Source organism: Falco cherrug, chromosome 3 (genome assembly GCF_023634085.1).
Source record: "Falco cherrug isolate bFalChe1 chromosome 3, bFalChe1.pri, whole genome shotgun sequence".
NCBI classification, from domain to species: Eukaryota; Metazoa; Chordata; class Aves; order Falconiformes; family Falconidae; genus Falco; species Falco cherrug.
The window spans coordinates 92895998-92912938 of record NC_073699.1 but is presented as its reverse complement, the minus strand read 5'-3'; the positions used below and the strand labels follow the sequence as shown (position 1 = coordinate 92912938).

Here is a 16941-nt window from a genome sequence, read left to right as displayed (position 1 = left end):
GGATGCCCCCGCCGTCTCTCCGAGCTGCGCGGGGGCCCGGCCGGCGCCGTCTGGCACGTTTCTGGTGGGTGTAGCTGGCTGAGTCTTTACAGTAAAAGCCGCCTGGCTATCATAGGTAGGAGTTTCCCCGCGCTATTTATGTATATGTATCTGTCTGTATAGATTTAAAAAAAACCACGCGGATGCAGAGAGGGCGCCGGGCTGCGCGCCCCCCCGCCCCGCGGCGTGTGTTTACCAGCAATGGGCATGTGTCACTGCCTCAGATGTTTTCCAGCTCGCAAAGTCCCCGCTCCCCTCCGCCGGCTCCACCTCCGGGCCGGGGCCCGCCTCCCCCCCGCCCGGGCACGACGCCCTCCATCATATAAAGAAACTTCCCGGTGCCGCCGGCCCAGTCGCGGTGCACCCCGTCTCAGCAGCCGCCCCGGCAGCCGGCGGCCCCTGCCCGCTCCCAACGCCGCGACAGAGGTAAGCGGCGGCGCCCCCCGCCCCCCGCCCCGTCGGGCCGCGGCCGCAGCGCTCCGCCCGCCCGCCCCCCCCCACAGAGCGGCCCCGCCGCGGGACCGCCGGGCTGCGGAGGGGGGCGGGGGTGGGCGCTGCGGGAACCTCGGCATCCCCCCTCCGGGCTTCTCCGGGTGCTTCGGCACCTGAGCGAGCCGCTTGGCCATTTTTATAAATTATTTTTATTTAATATTTTTCCCCTAATTTAAAGCCAAAAAAATAACACCCGCCCCGTTATCAGCTCCCGAGGTGAAGGCGCGCACCGGACCCCGGCCCTGCCGGTTGCCCCTGGGGAGGGTCACGGGAACGGATTGGGGGGATCCGCTTCATGCTAGGGGTGGGGTGGGGAAGGGACTCGGGGGGGGTCTTTGCACAGGCTCGGTGGGCCATGCGCGAGGCAGCCGCGGTCCCCGCGGCCCCCAAGGCACATCGAGCCCAGGGGAGATGCTGCGGGATGGGGTTTGGTGTGCAGGGAGGTCAGGTGTGCGGAGCTGCCCATGTGCCCGCAGTAGTGTGGACCTGTCTGACAAGGGTCACGGAAAGTGCCCTGTGTATCAGGGCAAAGGCTGGGTGAGGGATTGCTTTTTTTATTAGAAGTAATGGGGGAAAGAAACCCTGCCAAAGTATGCTTTGGGGTATTTTAGTCTATATAAACAGAGCGCTTTTTCCAGATCAGGGAGACAAACCTGACGCCAGGTCCCCATCACTGGTGTCGGTGTCCTCACGTTAGGACTGTTCCAGCAGGTGCCCATCACTGTGGAGCCGCACGGCTCCCAGTGCGTGTGTGCATCCCTGGGTGTAGCTAGGGCTCAGTGTGGCTGGCTGCAAGCTCCTGCACCCCTGGGGATAACGTCCTTACGCCAGGCTCCGTGGGCTGCTGTCTCCACTTTTAGGTATTTGCAGTGTATAGATTTGAATGTTACTATATATGTGTGTTGGGAGCAGTTGGAGGAGTAGATATGTATAGGACATCGTGTGTTCAAATGTGTCTTGCTTAAGTGAGCTTGTGAAAACTACTTCGATGTTATAGTTAGATGCCATATAAATCGTAACTGCATGTGAAGCCCTCCAAAGTGCGTGCACGTCTAACGTTACATACGTGCACTGTCATATGCAAATACATTTGTATGGATTTTTTTCTTTTTTCATTAAAAAAGAGCTCTGAGAAGGGCAAGAGGTTTGTGCCTTAAGTCACTTGCAATGAAAATTTCAACAACGCATGTACGTTCATGCAAAACAGTGTCGGGACGGGGGGGAAGTCTGTCGAAGTCTGCAGCACCAGCGGTGCCTGGGGAGGGCTGTGGGGGGCTGTGGCCGGTTTCCTGAAGCTCTGTACTTTTTCCCGCCACCCCCCACCCCTCGCATGCTGTGGCTGCCGTTTGGCATGATATATGTGGCACCAGGGACTGGGGACTGCTGGTAGGGCTCCCGACGGGGACTTCAGCCAGCACCTGACCTGTGGGTTTTCCTCTCCCCCTCCCCTGCCTCTCTTCCCCTCCTCTGCAGCTCCCCCCCCCCCCCCCCAGAGCTGGTGCTTGGGCGTGTGTGGAGAGGTGGGCTTGGTAAGGCACCCCAAAACCCCCCACCTGAGCCCTGACACGAGTGGCATGAACTTGGAGCCGGGCGAGTGCGGGATGAACTCGGTGAGCTGCGGCAACGGGAAACTCCGCCAGTGGCTGATCGACCAGATAGACAGCGGCAAGTACCCGGGGCTGGTGTGGGAGAACGATGAGAAGAGCATCTTTCGCATCCCCTGGAAGCACGCAGGCAAGCAGGACTACAACCGCGAGGAGGATGCCGCCCTCTTCAAGGTAGGGCTCAGCCCGGGGTCGGGGACACAGCTGGGGCAGGAGGGGTGCTCCGCAGTGGCCCCTCACCACCGTGTCCTCACCACCCGCCCCTGCAGGCTGGCTCTGCTGGGTGCCCGCTGCTGCTGGCTGCCCGCCTGGTGGCCCTGGCTGTGCCCTGCTGGCCCCTGTGTTTGCAGGATGAGACAACCCGCCCTTTCGCACTTCTCTGTGGGAGCTAAAAGCTTGTGGGACTGCAGCACATCTATTTCCACGTTCATCTGGGATCATTTTCTCCTCTTTCTTGTGCCTGCTTAAGTGTTTTTCCTGCCTTACCATGCTGCTTTTTTTCTTTAGCCTAAACCTGATGGGAGTAAATTCATGCACATATAAGCACACACATCTATGCTGTTTCAAGTATTGTGGACTTTTACCTTGTAGTTGATTCTTTTTCTCCCCCCTCACCCTTTTTTTTTTTTTTTTTTTTTTTCTTTTTCTTGCTCTTTTGATTATCTGAAATCTTTCCAGGCTTGGGCTCTTTTTAAAGGAAAGTTCAGAGAGGGCATTGATAAACCAGATCCCCCTACCTGGAAGACAAGATTAAGGTGTGCTTTGAACAAGAGCAATGACTTTGAAGAACTGGTGGAGAGAAGCCAGCTGGACATCTCAGATCCCTATAAAGTGTACAGAATTGTGCCAGAAGGAGCTAAAAAAGGTAAAGCATCTCAAATTCCCTGTGTAACAGAGTGTGAATATGTTTCATTGTAAGCATATGAGGAGTGAAGTGGGCTTTTCTGGAATAGCCCTGCAGTCTTTTTAAGTCTTTTAAGGAGACAAAATGCAGGGCTCAAGTGCAGCTTGTTCTGATGACTGAAGAGGCTGCGTCTGCAGGAGGACTGCTGGCGTTTGAGTTGGAGCTTTGAAAGGGAGCCTTTGCGGAAGAAGCAGACAGGCACATTGCTGGAGGAACTGCTCTTTTAGCTGAAGCTTCCCTGCCAGTTCTGTGTAGCAAGAGCCAAGCAAGCGGCTCAGGGGACAGGGGAAAAATAAAAATTGCTTGCTGGATCTAGGTTTAGAATACAGGGAAAAGCAGAAGTGTTCTGAGCCAGACAGTAGGTAACTGGTGCAGGGGGAAGAGCTGGGAGCGAGGGATGCCCAGTCTTGTGGGAGGCAAAGGCTTGGCAGGGCCCAGGGAGGGCATCATGGCACACTGGGTTGGCTGGGCAGCACTTCCCTGTGGGGCATTGGAGAGCCCAGTGGGAGAGACTGCCTCTTGGAGCTGCCTGCAAGGGAGGGCTGGGAATCCTGTCCCAAACAGGGGCTGGAGGGCGTTTTAGTCCTCTGCTTGTTCAAAGGAAGGTTGTATGGATTTGTCTTCAATGTGCCAATTTCAGATTTCCTTAAGATGTGGTCGACATAATTTATTTTCATCTCTCTGGTGAACATAGGTGCAAAACAGATCAGCATAGAGGAGCAACCATTAATGATGAACCATCCCTTTCCAATAACATCTCCTTACACTTCACTACCATCTCAGGTATGACATTAGTTACGCATTTCACTTGGTCCTTGTACATTGAGCAGCATAATTTCTGTGCTGTGTGCTGTGTCTCTTTGCTGGCATGGTGCTCTAGTTCTCTCTGGGAAGAAACTTTATTATGAAAAGTGAGAAATCAAGAAGCAACTTTTCTAATGTCATGTGAGGCCACAGGGCAGTTTATTTCCCTTGGTGTTGTTTATCCCTGAGTAATAGCTCTTTTCTTTTGGATGACAGATACTAGTGCACTGCCATTCTGTCCATGCCAGAATGTAAGCTCCCAATGAAGCCTTGCTCTTCCAAGCAGACATTTACCAGCAATGCTTTGACGGCCTTTTGTTATTCCACCCTGCTTATTATTTACACCAGTGGTGAGAAGTTCATTTGAAAGCCTCACTGGTGGTGGTGGCAAAGTGCTGTTCGTGTAGCCTGGGCAATGTTTAGACTTCCACGGGGTTTGGCAGAGAAAATCAAGGAACTGAGATGTGAAAGCTGATGCAATGCATAGCGTTAGGTTTGATAGCTGCTGAGTAAAAGACTATCTCATTAAATTGAATAGGTACCAAACTACATGGTGCCCCATGAACGGAACTGGAGGGAGTTTGCCCCGGAGCAGCCACATCCCGACATCCCCTACCAGTGCACCAGTGTCCCCTTTGCAGCTCGCAGTCACCACTGGCAAGGGCCCGGCTGTGAAAATGGTAAGACTCTCCTGGTTAGGCTTGCTTGCTGAGGCTGCTCACCTAGAAGGATGACAAATTTCAGGTTTTTTGTTTGTGGCTTTGATGGGAATTGACAGAAGTGTCTGGAAAGGAGTGCTGGGCTCCCTGCAACGAGAGCCATGGCATCTGTGGCAAGAGCCTTTGCCCTGGCCCTTGCTTTCACTGCCACCATATGTGCAGTGTGGGGGCTGTGCAGTCCTCTGGGTTGATACAAGTCAGTCCCCAAAAGTCTTCAGCTGTTGCAAAAGTCCTGAGCTGTAAGAAACCAACCAACTCCCCCCAAAAACCCCAACGGGAATGTGTTCTTTAGCTTTGCTTTCTGATTTTGGACCTTTTGAGACACACATCAGTGAGGTTTTCCCTCCAGCCTTGTGGATTAGAATGGCATTATTCTTCTGAGAGGAAGGCTGAAATTATTACTTTATTTTAGTGCTGCAGCAATGGGACAACTTGTCATGGATTGAGTCTCTCCTGGGGCTGGTACAGCAGAAACAGAATAATGACACATTCCATTCCCTGAGGATCTCACAGTAGCAGAGCCTAACATAATCATGGCTTTCCAAGCTCTGCATACTTAGGAAAAAGCCTGAATTGTGAAAACTGGCAATGCTGAAGGCTGCAGGGGATAAAACATAAGAGCAACAGAACCGTGTGCTGTAGACCCTTGCGGGATAACTCACCTGAGGACGCAGGCATTTGCTTCATGAGGAGAAGCAGCTGGTTCAGAAGGGCAGGAAAGGATGGGAAATGAGAAAGGACTTCTTAGAGCAGATACTACATTTTCAGAGGACACCATTCCAGAGGTTTTAGTGCAGAGAAATCTTTGGGTCTGCTAAAAAGTAAATGCTCAGTGCACTGCAAATTTCGCTGGCAGTATATTGGAATTATTAGGCAGAATCCTTTGCTTTCAGTTGAACTGTTTGCTAATAAAAAATGGAGGTAGCAAGCTGAATGAACTCTGCCCTGAAGTACATCCTCTGTGGCAGTTAAACACATATTTGGGTGCTTTGCTGAATTTGGAAGCAGTGGTTAGTGGGTGGTATTTTGTTTCTCACTGGGCTCAATAACCCAGTGAGATTGGTTGCTCCGCATTGCTCCGGCTGCTGATCGTGGTGGGTTCTGCCACTGGGAAAGGTAGCATGTGCTTGACTCCAAGCCACTTATGTCATCCTCCAAAGACTTTTATTGACATTAAGAGACAGAGGAAAACATCAATCGGCCATGATATAGTACACTTACTGAAAAGCATCTCTTGGAACAGTCTAATAGTAGTCCTGGTAATAAAATCCTAAGAATCTCCTGTTGCACAATTTTCTTTACCTACTTTTTAAATAGCATTAAATCCAACTTTTTTGTTATACTCGTCTTCAGTAAAATTCCTTATACGAAATGGATTGCTTTATGCAGGCAACTTTCAAGAGCACTGTAGTCTAGTTAAAAATGTAAATTACTTCTGTAATAGAATAACACATCAGCTAAGGAAAAAGAGGGAATACTGAAATGCTAAGGGAGTATTTCATGCAGACCCCCATCAAAGTACAGTCCAAGTAGCATCTGGAAAGATTGGTAGGGTTGGGATACCTGGCAAAGTCGGGAAAAGGAACCTTTTTAAGAAGAAAGGGGAAAGAGAGAGTTCTTGGTGGGGCCCAGAAAAACTCACTTTTGCATCGCTGTGATCTCTGTCCAAGCTTTTCTTCCAGGATTTAGGCAGCTGTCACTGACTTTTGCTTGTGAAAACAGGTTGTCAAGTGACAGGAACCTTTTACGCTTGTGCCCCTCCTGAGTCCCAGACTCCTGGAATCCCGATTGAGCCAAGCATAAGGTCTGGTGAAGCCCTCGCCCTGTCAGGTAGGTAAGGTCTGTAATGCCCTGGACTTTCTGGGGAGCTTGATAAGAGAGCCCCACTTCTGACTTGCCCTGGCACCGTCTCTTCTTTCTGATGACAAGAAAAAAAGAAGAAGAAAAAAAAACCTCTTTAATGAATGAATTAGGTGTGTGGTCTTAAGCCTCTGTTTTCCAGGGTACTTTAGCCCCAGTTCCAAGGGATGGAGGTGGTTAAAGTTAGTGGAAGTGCTTCGCTGGCTCACAGTGCTAGTGCTGGGTTGCTTTGATAAGTCTCCAAATCCGGTCTTCCCAGGGGAGTTTGGAAATTTTGGGGTGGGGTCAGTGACCTTTAGCTCTATTTTTCATTAGGGAGGAACCCTCACAAAAACTGGTGTTGCTTGGGTACCTTGCTGTGCTCCTGCTGGTGTCATCTGGCTTTGCTCTGCCTCATTATTCCTGGTGAAAGAAAGGCATTCAGGAAAGAAAAGGGAAGATATTTCAGCCAGGTCTGCAGACATCTGGATGCTGGCAGAATAACTCAGGGGAAGGGTGTGGGAATGTGCTTTTCACAGAAATAATGGATAAACCTATAATGTGACGCTCAGCAGGTTCCTTGGGCGGGATTGTTCTCCTGAATCAGGGTCTGTATGTGTGTATATATAGATGTGTTTGTGTATATGCATATATACAAACATATATTGTACACACACACATATATTTTGTGTGTAGGTGTGTGTGTATATATATGTATGTATATATGTGTGTATATATGTATATTCAGTGCTGTGTGAGATCTTAGGGGTGAGCCAAGTTGACCAAACGGCCCTTTGAAAGTAAGGCTGGGGATCTGGGATCCAGCCCTGTTGGAGCGGGAGCCAGCAGTCGCTTCTCGTCAGGTAGCTGGGTGCAAGTTTGCAGGTCCCCTGTGCAGAAGCTTCTTTTATGCAAAATCTGGGGAGAAGCAGAGCTACTTCCTGGTTAAGGCTGAGGAAGTGTACTGAGCCGGGGGAGTCATTCTGATGTGAACTTGGAAAATGTGACAACTTTTCATGTGTGCGCTTTTCCTTTTGAATAGAAATGTGAAGTCTGCGGGATGTTAGTTCCTACCAAATTTTCACATCAGCAGCCCATCTAATATGCTGAGAGAGCATTAATGCTATCGTGCCCCCAAAATTTTAGTATTTATATTCTTTATATGATTTTTGCTAATCTGAGCTTCTGGGTGGTGGTGACCTCCAGGCTCAGAAATCTCATGCAGACTTGTCTCCTGTCCTCAGTGCAGATCTGAAATATAAAACATTCATACTAACATATCACAATGATTTTTTTTTTTCTTCTTCTTATAGATTGTCGACTCCACATCTGCTTATATTACCGTGAAATACTGGTAAAGGAGGTGACAACTTCTAGTCCTGAAGGTTGTAGGATATCCCATGGCCAAAGTTATGAGGTCAGCAGCCTGGACCAAGTTATCTTCCCTTATCCAGAGGATAATGGCCAGAGGAAGAACATAGAAAAGCTACTGAACCATCTGGAACGAGGAGTAATATTGTGGATGGCACCTGATGGCCTCTATGCTAAGAGACTTTGCCAAAGCAGGATCTACTGGGATGGGCCTCTGGCGCTGTGCAGTGACCGACCCAACAAGCTGGAGCGGGACCAAACTTGCAAGCTCTTTGACACTCAGCAGTTCTTAGCAGGTAATTCCCACTATGGCTTTGATCTTGTTTCTGGAGATGTCACCTGGTCACTCTCCACATCAGCTTCACAAGAGTGCTCTTCTTGCGTTATCTGATGAATTACAGTTAGAATAGCCGCTCACTTCTGGGCAAGCATAGTCAAGGGGTAGCTGACTCCTGAATAATCCCGTTGAATCCTGCTCTCTGTGCACATGCAAATGCCTCTGCACAAACCAGCTCCTAGGAGTGAACTGATGCTCAGCTAGTGGCACTCAAAACCCCCGCTTCTCTTTAAGAAGCGTAAGGAGGAACCTAACAAAATAGTCTCTCCACAAACTGAGTGACAGAGGAAAGTGGATCCTGATCTTGGATCTGCTAATGTAAGTCCTGGGGTAGGTCTGTGGTCTGCGCTCGCGCTGCTCTTAGCTTGACCCAGAGTGAGCCTGAGGTCTTGCTCAGAGTATACAAATACTAACATGAAATCCAGCAGAAAACCTCTTCTGTCTCTGCCAGTGTTTGAAGGGTATCTTGGGGTAAAAAGGATTTCACAAGCTCTGGAGTTCCTAAGCGCAGAGGTGCGTTACCTCTCCAGAGCTCCGTGGGAGGGTCTGGTTTTGCACAGGGCAGTACAGAGGGGGCAAGGGCATGCTTTGGGGCAGTGCCACCTCCTTCCAGCCCATGGAGGGAAGGGGCAGAGCCTCAGCCCCACTTCCCAGCTCTTCTGAGCGGTTAGAGGGAGGAAAGCTGCCCACCCAGAAAAACTGGTGGGAGCCGGTCATTGTCCCAGAGGACAGCTCAGGTGGCAGGAGTACACATTGGTCCTTTTGTGTAGCATCACTATAGGTGAACAGTGTGCCCGTGCTTTGGCGTGTTTTCCCATTAGAACAGGATGCCAGCACTGGCATGACTCTCTCAGGACAATTAATGCCTTGCAAAATTCAAAAAAACCCACCAAACCCAAACCAACAGCTTAAGCATACTTTATATTCCAGGTCTGATGCACAATCCTAGCAGAATGATGAAGCAAGAAGTGCATTTAAGGAGAAAAATCTCATATGGATGTGAGAATTGACAGTTAGAAAGGGGAATTTGAGGTCAGGGCATTGGCTAAGGTTTCAATCACATGCTAAGTTAAAGATGTATAATTCTGCCTCTGATGATGGTTTTGGAAATCCCTTTCCCTTTTCTCAGGTGTTTTTTTAGATGTACTCTGGGTTCTTCCAAACGGTTCACAGGACCTCTCCTTTTAGACACCTAACCCCAAAGATAAGCTCAAGCAATAGTTATTTTTTCCCCCTCCTAAATTACTTATGCACCAATGCCTGTGCAAACCCAAGCATGTGGTTGAAGTCACAGTCTGTGGTGTGTGCAAAGTGGGTTTTTGCATGTGCTGATGCTCAGCTGGGTTTGTCAGTGACTTGCCACAGGCGTATCACATCTGCGTGTACTGAGATCCCAGACTGCAGGCAAGCTTAGGGATTCCCCCTTAGAAACTGGGCTGTCCTTGGGAAGAGAGGCAGGAGATCTCTACCAGGAGAGGAAATCTTGAACAGCAGAGAAAGGGGTAGATGCAGAACTGCTACTGACTGCAGCTATCAGGACCCTGTTGAGGGGCTGGACCCTGCTCTGCAGACTGCACTGGAGCATCAAGGCCTGCGTTGAGCAGCCTGTACTGTTGAGCAGGCTCAAATGGCAATAAACCAGCAGCCAGGTGGAAGGTCTCTGGGGAGCACTGCGTAATCAGCACGGTAAATCAGCGGAGAATAGGAGGATAGAGGAAGAGAATTTGGGAGTGTGAAGGTGGCAACCAGAGGAGGGTTGGCTTGGCAGAAGGAGGGGCGGCTGATGCTAGAGCAGCAGGAGATGGGGAAGGCTTGGGGAGGGATGTGGGGAGCCCTGCGGTGTTGGAGAAGGCGTTTGAGCCTGGAAAGGGAGACGGAGAGAGTGGAGGGTTTTGCACAAGGCTGACCTCAAGCCCTGATTATCCTGGGGGGGGGGGCAGAAGGGGCTTTCTTCTCCAGATCTGTGCCAGGGGCACTCCCACAGGTGTTCAGGATTTGGAGAATTGCTGAGGCCAAGTAAAACAGGGAAAGAGGAGGATGGAAGAAGTTCCCTGTTAGCAGTATGGTTGGACTGGCCTTGGGTGGATCAACCTGCCCTGTCCCGTGGCAGCACAGAGGGAAGCAGGGTCCCATGGAAAATATCTCATCTCTGCTGGCATAGCTCCAGAAAGTTCACAGCACTTTTAGGGGGGCTTGGGGGAGACTTTACTTTTATAACTGACCCTCCCAGTATGACCGGTAGTCCCAAGCCAGAGTTGGAATGCTGTTGTGGTAGTCATTGAATTCACACCATAGTCTGAAAAGCTTGCAGTTACAGTAGAAATGGCAGGGGTGTATTTTGGGAAAAGATGCATTTGTCATGCCAAGTTGAAAGACTCTCCTTTCCCTGTCTAGCAGGCGGCGCTTCATTATAAGACATAGGTTTTAATATTAATTTCAACTTTTTGCAGAAAGTGTGAACATAGTTATAAATAAAAATGAAATCTTTACCAATCATCTGTGTAGAAATACTCTACACATAACGCAGACTTTAACAAGGATATTGCATTAGATGGAATTTTCTCTTTTCTGGAAGGAAATGCAGTATCTAAAATACAACATAGTGATTTTGGTCCGAGTGGAAGTCTCTTATAAAGGCCACCCCTGCTATCTTTCATAGGGGACACTTTGACTATTGGAATAATTATATAATTTGACCTTTTCCCTTTGTGCAAGGGTGTGGGTTAGTGAAGAGAGTGCAGGAGCACAGAGGACACAGGCTCTTTTGCTGGCTCAGTGCATGGCTTAAATAAGGTCCTTCATCATTCCTTGCCTCCCCGACCCTGACTAGGCACAGTGATGACAATGGCTCCACGACTGTGTGTAGCTGAGCCTGAACGTTGTGTCTGGCAGTACTTGGAGTCTCTGGCTCTACTGAGCCATTGGTTTCAGTGCTGCTGTTGGGTGTCCACTTAAGTGGGTCCCAGCTACCACCAGTGTCTGCTCCAGGAGGTTCTGCTGCCGAAGCCCAACAGAAATACTAATTGGAAGGCATCCCATTTTTTCTGCATGTGGAATGACTTGTGAGGCAAAGCAAATAGAAAAAATGTGTTGTTATAACTAGCTCCCACTGATCTGTGGGAAAGTTTCCAAACTCAGTATCTTCTCCTTATCGCTTGTCTTTTTCCTGACCTGTCTCATCCTCCCCTAGAGTTAATTTGTCTTCTCCCACTGTGCTGCAGGGTCATCCATTTGGAGCTCAGCCATCCACAAAGTCTTTCTTACTGGTCTGTACTGGTTTTGGCTGGGATAGAGTTATTTTATTCATAGCAGCCTGTGTGGTGCTATTTTGGATTCGTGATCAAACCAGTGCTGAAGGCACAGGGATGTTTTAGCTAATGCCATACAGCGCTTGCACAGTGTCAGGGCTCTCACTCTGCCCCCACAGCCAGTTGGCTGGGCTGGACAAGAGGTTGGGAGGGGACACAACCAGGACAGCTGACCCAAGTTGACCAAAGGGATATTCCATACCATGCGGCCTCATGGTCAGCAGTAAAACTTGCAGGGAGAGGGTTTGCCAGAGGTTGCTGTTGCTTGGGGACTGGCTGGACATCAGTCAGCTGGTGGTGAGCAATTGCTTTTTCTGTCACTTGTTTTCCGTTCCTTTCCTTTGTCTTTTTTTCTTTTTACCTATAAAACTGTCTTTATCTCAACCTACAAATTTTCTCACTTTTTCCCTTCTGATTTTGTCCCCCGTCCTGGTGGTGGGGGTGGGTGAGCGGCTGCGTGGTGCTTGCCTGCCTGCTGGGGTTAACCCACATCGTGGCCCTTTCTCTCTTCCCAGAGCTGCAAGCCTTTGCTCACCATGGACGTCCGCTGCCGAGGTACCAGGTCGCTCTCTGCTTTGGGGAGGAATTTCCAGATCCACAGAGGCAGAGGAAACTAATTACAGCCCATGTAAGTAGGACTTCTGCCTTACCTAAAAGAAACATATTCCTCGGAGGGTGTGAATCTGCCAGTCAGGCCTTTCTACCTCATGTGGGTTGTGAGGGAGGTAATAAATCGTGGAATACGCAGCACTATCAAGACTAGAGCTGAATCCCCAGATCTGCCAAGGACTGACTGGTAGCCCTCAGTGGGGTGGAACACCTGATTTCCCTCCCTGCAGAGCATAAGTGCCATCTGTGATCCCTCGCAAATCCCTTCACAACCCAAAGCCGAAAGGTACCCTGGAAGAGCTGGGCTGTGTTGTTACTGCCAGCCCAGTGGTGCAGCTCCTTGGGCTGCCAGGCCAGACGTGGTGTTTTCACAACCGCTGCACCTGGAGGTGCCCCAGAACCCCAGCCTGCCTCTCAGGGACCTCAGCCCCTACCGGCATGCAGGGACTGCCTGTGCAGCTTCAGGGTTCAGGCAGGCTCATGGGCTGACCGACCACAGTTCGCACACACTCAAAGCTCGTGTTTCGGGATGCTATCTGGGAGAGGGTGATGACAGAGACTGAGACCAGGTACTTTCTAAATTGGCTGTATTGGCCCATAAAACCACAAGAGAGGTGATAATGCACACGTTAGCGGCAGGGCTTAGCTTATGGCATCCTTGTGAAGGAAACTGTCATCTCTTCATTTTTGAAAGCCCCTGCAGTAGCAGCATGGGTCCCAAGTCAGGCTTTTGTTGTAAGCCATGGCCACCTCTTGGCTGCCTGGCTTTTGTACCACTCACTGCTGCTTAGTGAGTCTCTGGGGTGGAAGCTGGGAAGCTCATCCCGATCCATCCCAAGCTATGCAATGGCTGGTTAGAGGTAGTTGTCCACCCCTGTCTCTCCTTAAACTCTTTTCCATCCCTGTTATGGCTTTTCATCCATACCTCCTTTCTAGCAACCCCTCTCCAGCCCCCTTCTCCATCTCCTGTTCTGGCAGCTTCTCTATGAGCCTGTACCTCCTGTTTTTTTCAGAGCTTTGCTTCCCCCTTAGCAGTTGCTCCTCAACCTGCTCAACGCCTTGGGCTGTCTTGGCTTGTGGACTCATGGTGGAGCTCCACCATCCCGCCGAACAGCTGTGGCTCCCCTGCCCAGCTGCTTTCCTGTCTCCCCCATGGTGAGACAGGAGGTGCTCAGCTGCCTGTGAATGCCAACGAGGGGTAGGGAAAGGAGGTTGGTGGGCCTGCTCCAAGGCAGCGATCCCTTCTGGCTCTCTCCCTTCCCAGAAGCAGGATCCACAGACTGTTTATTTTTCCTCCAAAATGATGCCCATGTCTTAACATGGAGGGGCTGGCTGATCAGCAGGAGAGGATTGTGGAGAAGAGTTGTCCAACCTGTCCATCCCCCAAGGGTGAAGAGAGCTTCAGGTGTTTGTTCTCAATGTGCAACTTAAATATTTGCAGTCAGAGCCCAAAGCCTGAGGGGGAGTGGTGGTTTCTGAAGAGACAGAAGTGAAGGCAGCGTTAAATCACACAGATCCCTCGTGGTGGTTGAACAGATTCCTCATCAGAGCTTGAATGAGCAGAAATGAGAGTATCCTTGGTGTTAGACTGAAGTCTAATTTCAAACACAGTCATTTGGCAATGTATCTCAGTCTGCCTAGGGCTCCAGCATTTCAGGTTAAGTCCGTAAAGTACTTTACAACGCAGATGAGACTTTCAGTGCTTTGTGTGTGCATTTGAGCACATGGAGTGGCTGCGGACATGTGTGGTCCATAAGCATCACCCACAGCCAGGGGCTGGCAAGGGACTGCAGTGGCTAATGCATCACTGGGGTCACTGGTATGTGCCCTTCTAAAAGAAGGCCGTGGAGGTAAGGAGTGTGTGCAAGGCACTCGGCAGCAGAACAGGCAAGGTCTAGCTTAAAACAGAGATTAGTGAGACCACTGAAACCCTTTTCCCGTTCTGGTAAGCAGAACTGTTTTGATCTGCCATGTTTTTAGCTTAAACCCACCATAAATAACTAAGACAAGGAGCATGAAATTTTGTCACATGTCTGATTAACATTTTGTCTGTTCTTAAGGTTGAACCAATGTTTGCCAGGCAGCTGTATTACTTTGCTCAGCAAAACAGTGGACATCTTCTGAGAGGCTATGATTTACCAGAACTTGTGACTAGTCCAGAGGATTATCACAGATCTATTCGCCATTCCTCTATTCAAGAATAAGATCTTCAGAAAGAGTGTTTTTAAGGCACTGCAAAGATTATGCAGAGTGAAGGGACAGATCTGGGTCACAATTTGGAGATCCACATCACAGCTGGACATGTTCAGGTGTTCAATGATAGGAAAGTGAACGGGGACAACCATATTGTATGATACAAATGATGGGTCTTCAATGTTTGGATGCTACATCCTGCATAGGTTCCACTGTCGCTGGGAATAACTCAAAACTGACAAAATGATTGCTATGTTTACGTTTGCTTAATGTTCTTGTTGGGTTTTGAGGACTGATTCTTACAGAAGACTTAAATCCAGAGTTTACACTGTTACATTTGCAGGGCTATTTATTTTGGATTACTGATCTCAGGGAAGGTACATAAATTTGTGGTGTTCCCAATTTGAAACTAGCTACTATAGGTGGGTAGCAAATGTAGATGGTTTATTGAGAATAGCTAATACATGTAAGTGGTTATAAATTTAGATTTGTAAGTGTGATGCCTATATTCTTGTATAGAATATTTCAGTGTATTTTTTAAAAACAATGCAATTCTTCAGAGACATATTTTTTTAATGCCTGACTGACATTTGTCCTGACAATTTTGTTGCCACCACTGTTGTTACTGGATTAACTCCCTTAATAAGCAGTTTCTAAGGTGATGCATTTATGGTACTGTGTTAAGAAAAGTGACCATTCAGCTCGTATTACCTGTGGATTTAGTGGATTAACCACTAAAATTCTAGAGTCCCAAAGAGCAGGTTTAAAAATAAATTACTTTTTTTTTATAATTGAAAGGTACTATGCATTTTATATATATATATATATATAATGCATTAGAATGAAGTTGGCAGACCTTGAAAATAGCACAGAAATGGTCCTGCTAGCCCTTTTTTGATGTCACAAAAATGAGCCAGGTTAAAATAGCCACCACCTCTGACTTCTACAGAGCCAGCTCTGCTCTTCATGTGCACTTGCAGCTTTCTCCCAGTGGTACTGAAACAAATGTGAAGGGAGAGTTGAAGGAGAGCAGCATTTGGCTTCCTATATTAAGACAGTCAAATATTTGTTTTACCGTTTGTTTTCAATACAGAAGTATAATTTGATGCAGTTTGCAGCTTTTAATGATAGGTTGCCGTTACAAATTCAAAGAGAAGAGGTCTGTTGAGTATGCATGTCAGTGAAATTTCCTTGCTGGTGAGCAGACTGCGTGATCGTAGTAGCTTTAACTCCAGGACACAGTCTCCCTGTGCTTAACAGACCTACTTCACTTGACGTTTTAAATGAGGAAGAAAAACCGGTACTTGGTCTGGCAGCAGACTTGTGTTCTAGGGACTTTGAGTTTATACATCTTAAAGATGCATACTCTTTTGGGATATATTATCCCCCTCCTTCTCCACAGTGCCAAGCGGAATTAACAGATCATTTTTACTTTGTTACTTGAAGTGTTTTTCCTGGCTTAAAGATTTTCATAGGGGAGACCTCTTTCTTAGGCATTAGAAGCACTGCTCTAGGTGACCCTCAGAGCTTCTGCATATGCTTTTGGCCTGTGCATACATTTTACTGAAAGCGAACTTTTGTGTTCAAACTGAACTGGTACAATACAAATATTTGATGTGGTTTTCACTTTTTTCTAGTGGTTGTTGCTTCATATGCTCATTGCTTCAGCTCACATCTTAGAATAAAGTCCTTATTCCCTACCAACTCGATTCATCTGTGTTGTTTTCAGTAGCGGGGCAGATCTAATGCGTGCGGATGTGCACTGTGAACCTGGGCAGCACTGCTGGCTAAGTCTATGGGGAACTGTGTTCTAAGCCAGAAGTGCAGAGTAAGGTCAAAAGGTAAGGATTTTTGCTTACAAAAATGTCTGTGATGCTAGCTACAGTTAGTAGAAAAAGGGAAAACAGGCAGGTTGCCCTTTGGTGGTTGGTTTCTTGGACCACAGATGATGCAGCAGAGCCCTGCAGCTGGGGATCTGGTGCTGCCACACACTTGAGGGCTCTGCCCCTGCCCCTCTGGGCCCTCCAGGGCTGGGGACCGGGCTGGTGCCCCCCCTGCCCAGCACAACCCTCGGGGACCCTCCAACCCATTGCCTGCTGCTTGCTGGGCTGGCAGCTGGAGCTGGAGGTGGTGGTTACTGGTTGCTGTAGTTGCCAGAGTGCTTTCAAGTGAGAAATGCAGGGAAAAGGTGAAAAGGAGGGTGACAAGTGAACTAGAATAGTGAAGTTAAGAATAGGAGTGAATTTGGTAGTCAGGAGCTGTGAAGAGGGAGGGAGGAGAGTACCGTCTGTGTTCTGGCCAAACACAAATGGCTTCATTTGAATGCACAGAGATGCAGGTGAAAGGCTGACTTTAACCAAGGAAAGCTGTTGAGTTATTTCTTTTGGAGGGATGAGGCAGGGGGAAGAGTGGAGGGAAAATCAAGCTGTTGATTTGTATCCTAAATTATTTTGCAAGTGAGGCCTTTAAAGCTGCATTGGACTTTTGTGGCCATCTCTTACTGTTCAAAACAGCTGATGGATACATAAAGTGGAAAAAAAAAAAGCAAACTAGAAAAACCCTGAAAACATTTTCTCCTTTTAGTATCTTTTTTTTTACAGTCACTACGTGAAAGCATTTGAAGTACTTCCTACCTCTCTTAACTTCTGTTTATAGTTTCTGAGGTCTACTTCCTTCCTGTTATGATTTCGGTGGCGTTATAAATGACATGTTTTACTCCCAT

At 48.4% G+C, this 16941-nt stretch overlaps 1 protein-coding gene across 1 annotated transcript; it reads left to right on the top strand.

The window, feature by feature from the left end:
• Positions 1–1996: 1996 nt before the first annotated feature.
• IRF4 (interferon regulatory factor 4) lies at positions 1997–15923 on the top strand. Its single transcript, XM_055705821.1, has 8 exons — positions 1997–2309; positions 2814–3000; positions 3734–3822; positions 4382–4523; positions 6285–6392; positions 7715–8068; positions 11933–12045; positions 14087–15923. Exons 1-8 carry the CDS (start codon positions 2106–2108, stop codon positions 14228–14230), a joined length of 1341 nt encoding a protein of 446 aa, XP_055561796.1. The 5' UTR covers positions 1997–2105; the 3' UTR covers positions 14231–15923.
• The last annotated feature ends 1018 nt before the right edge of the window (positions 15924–16941 follow it).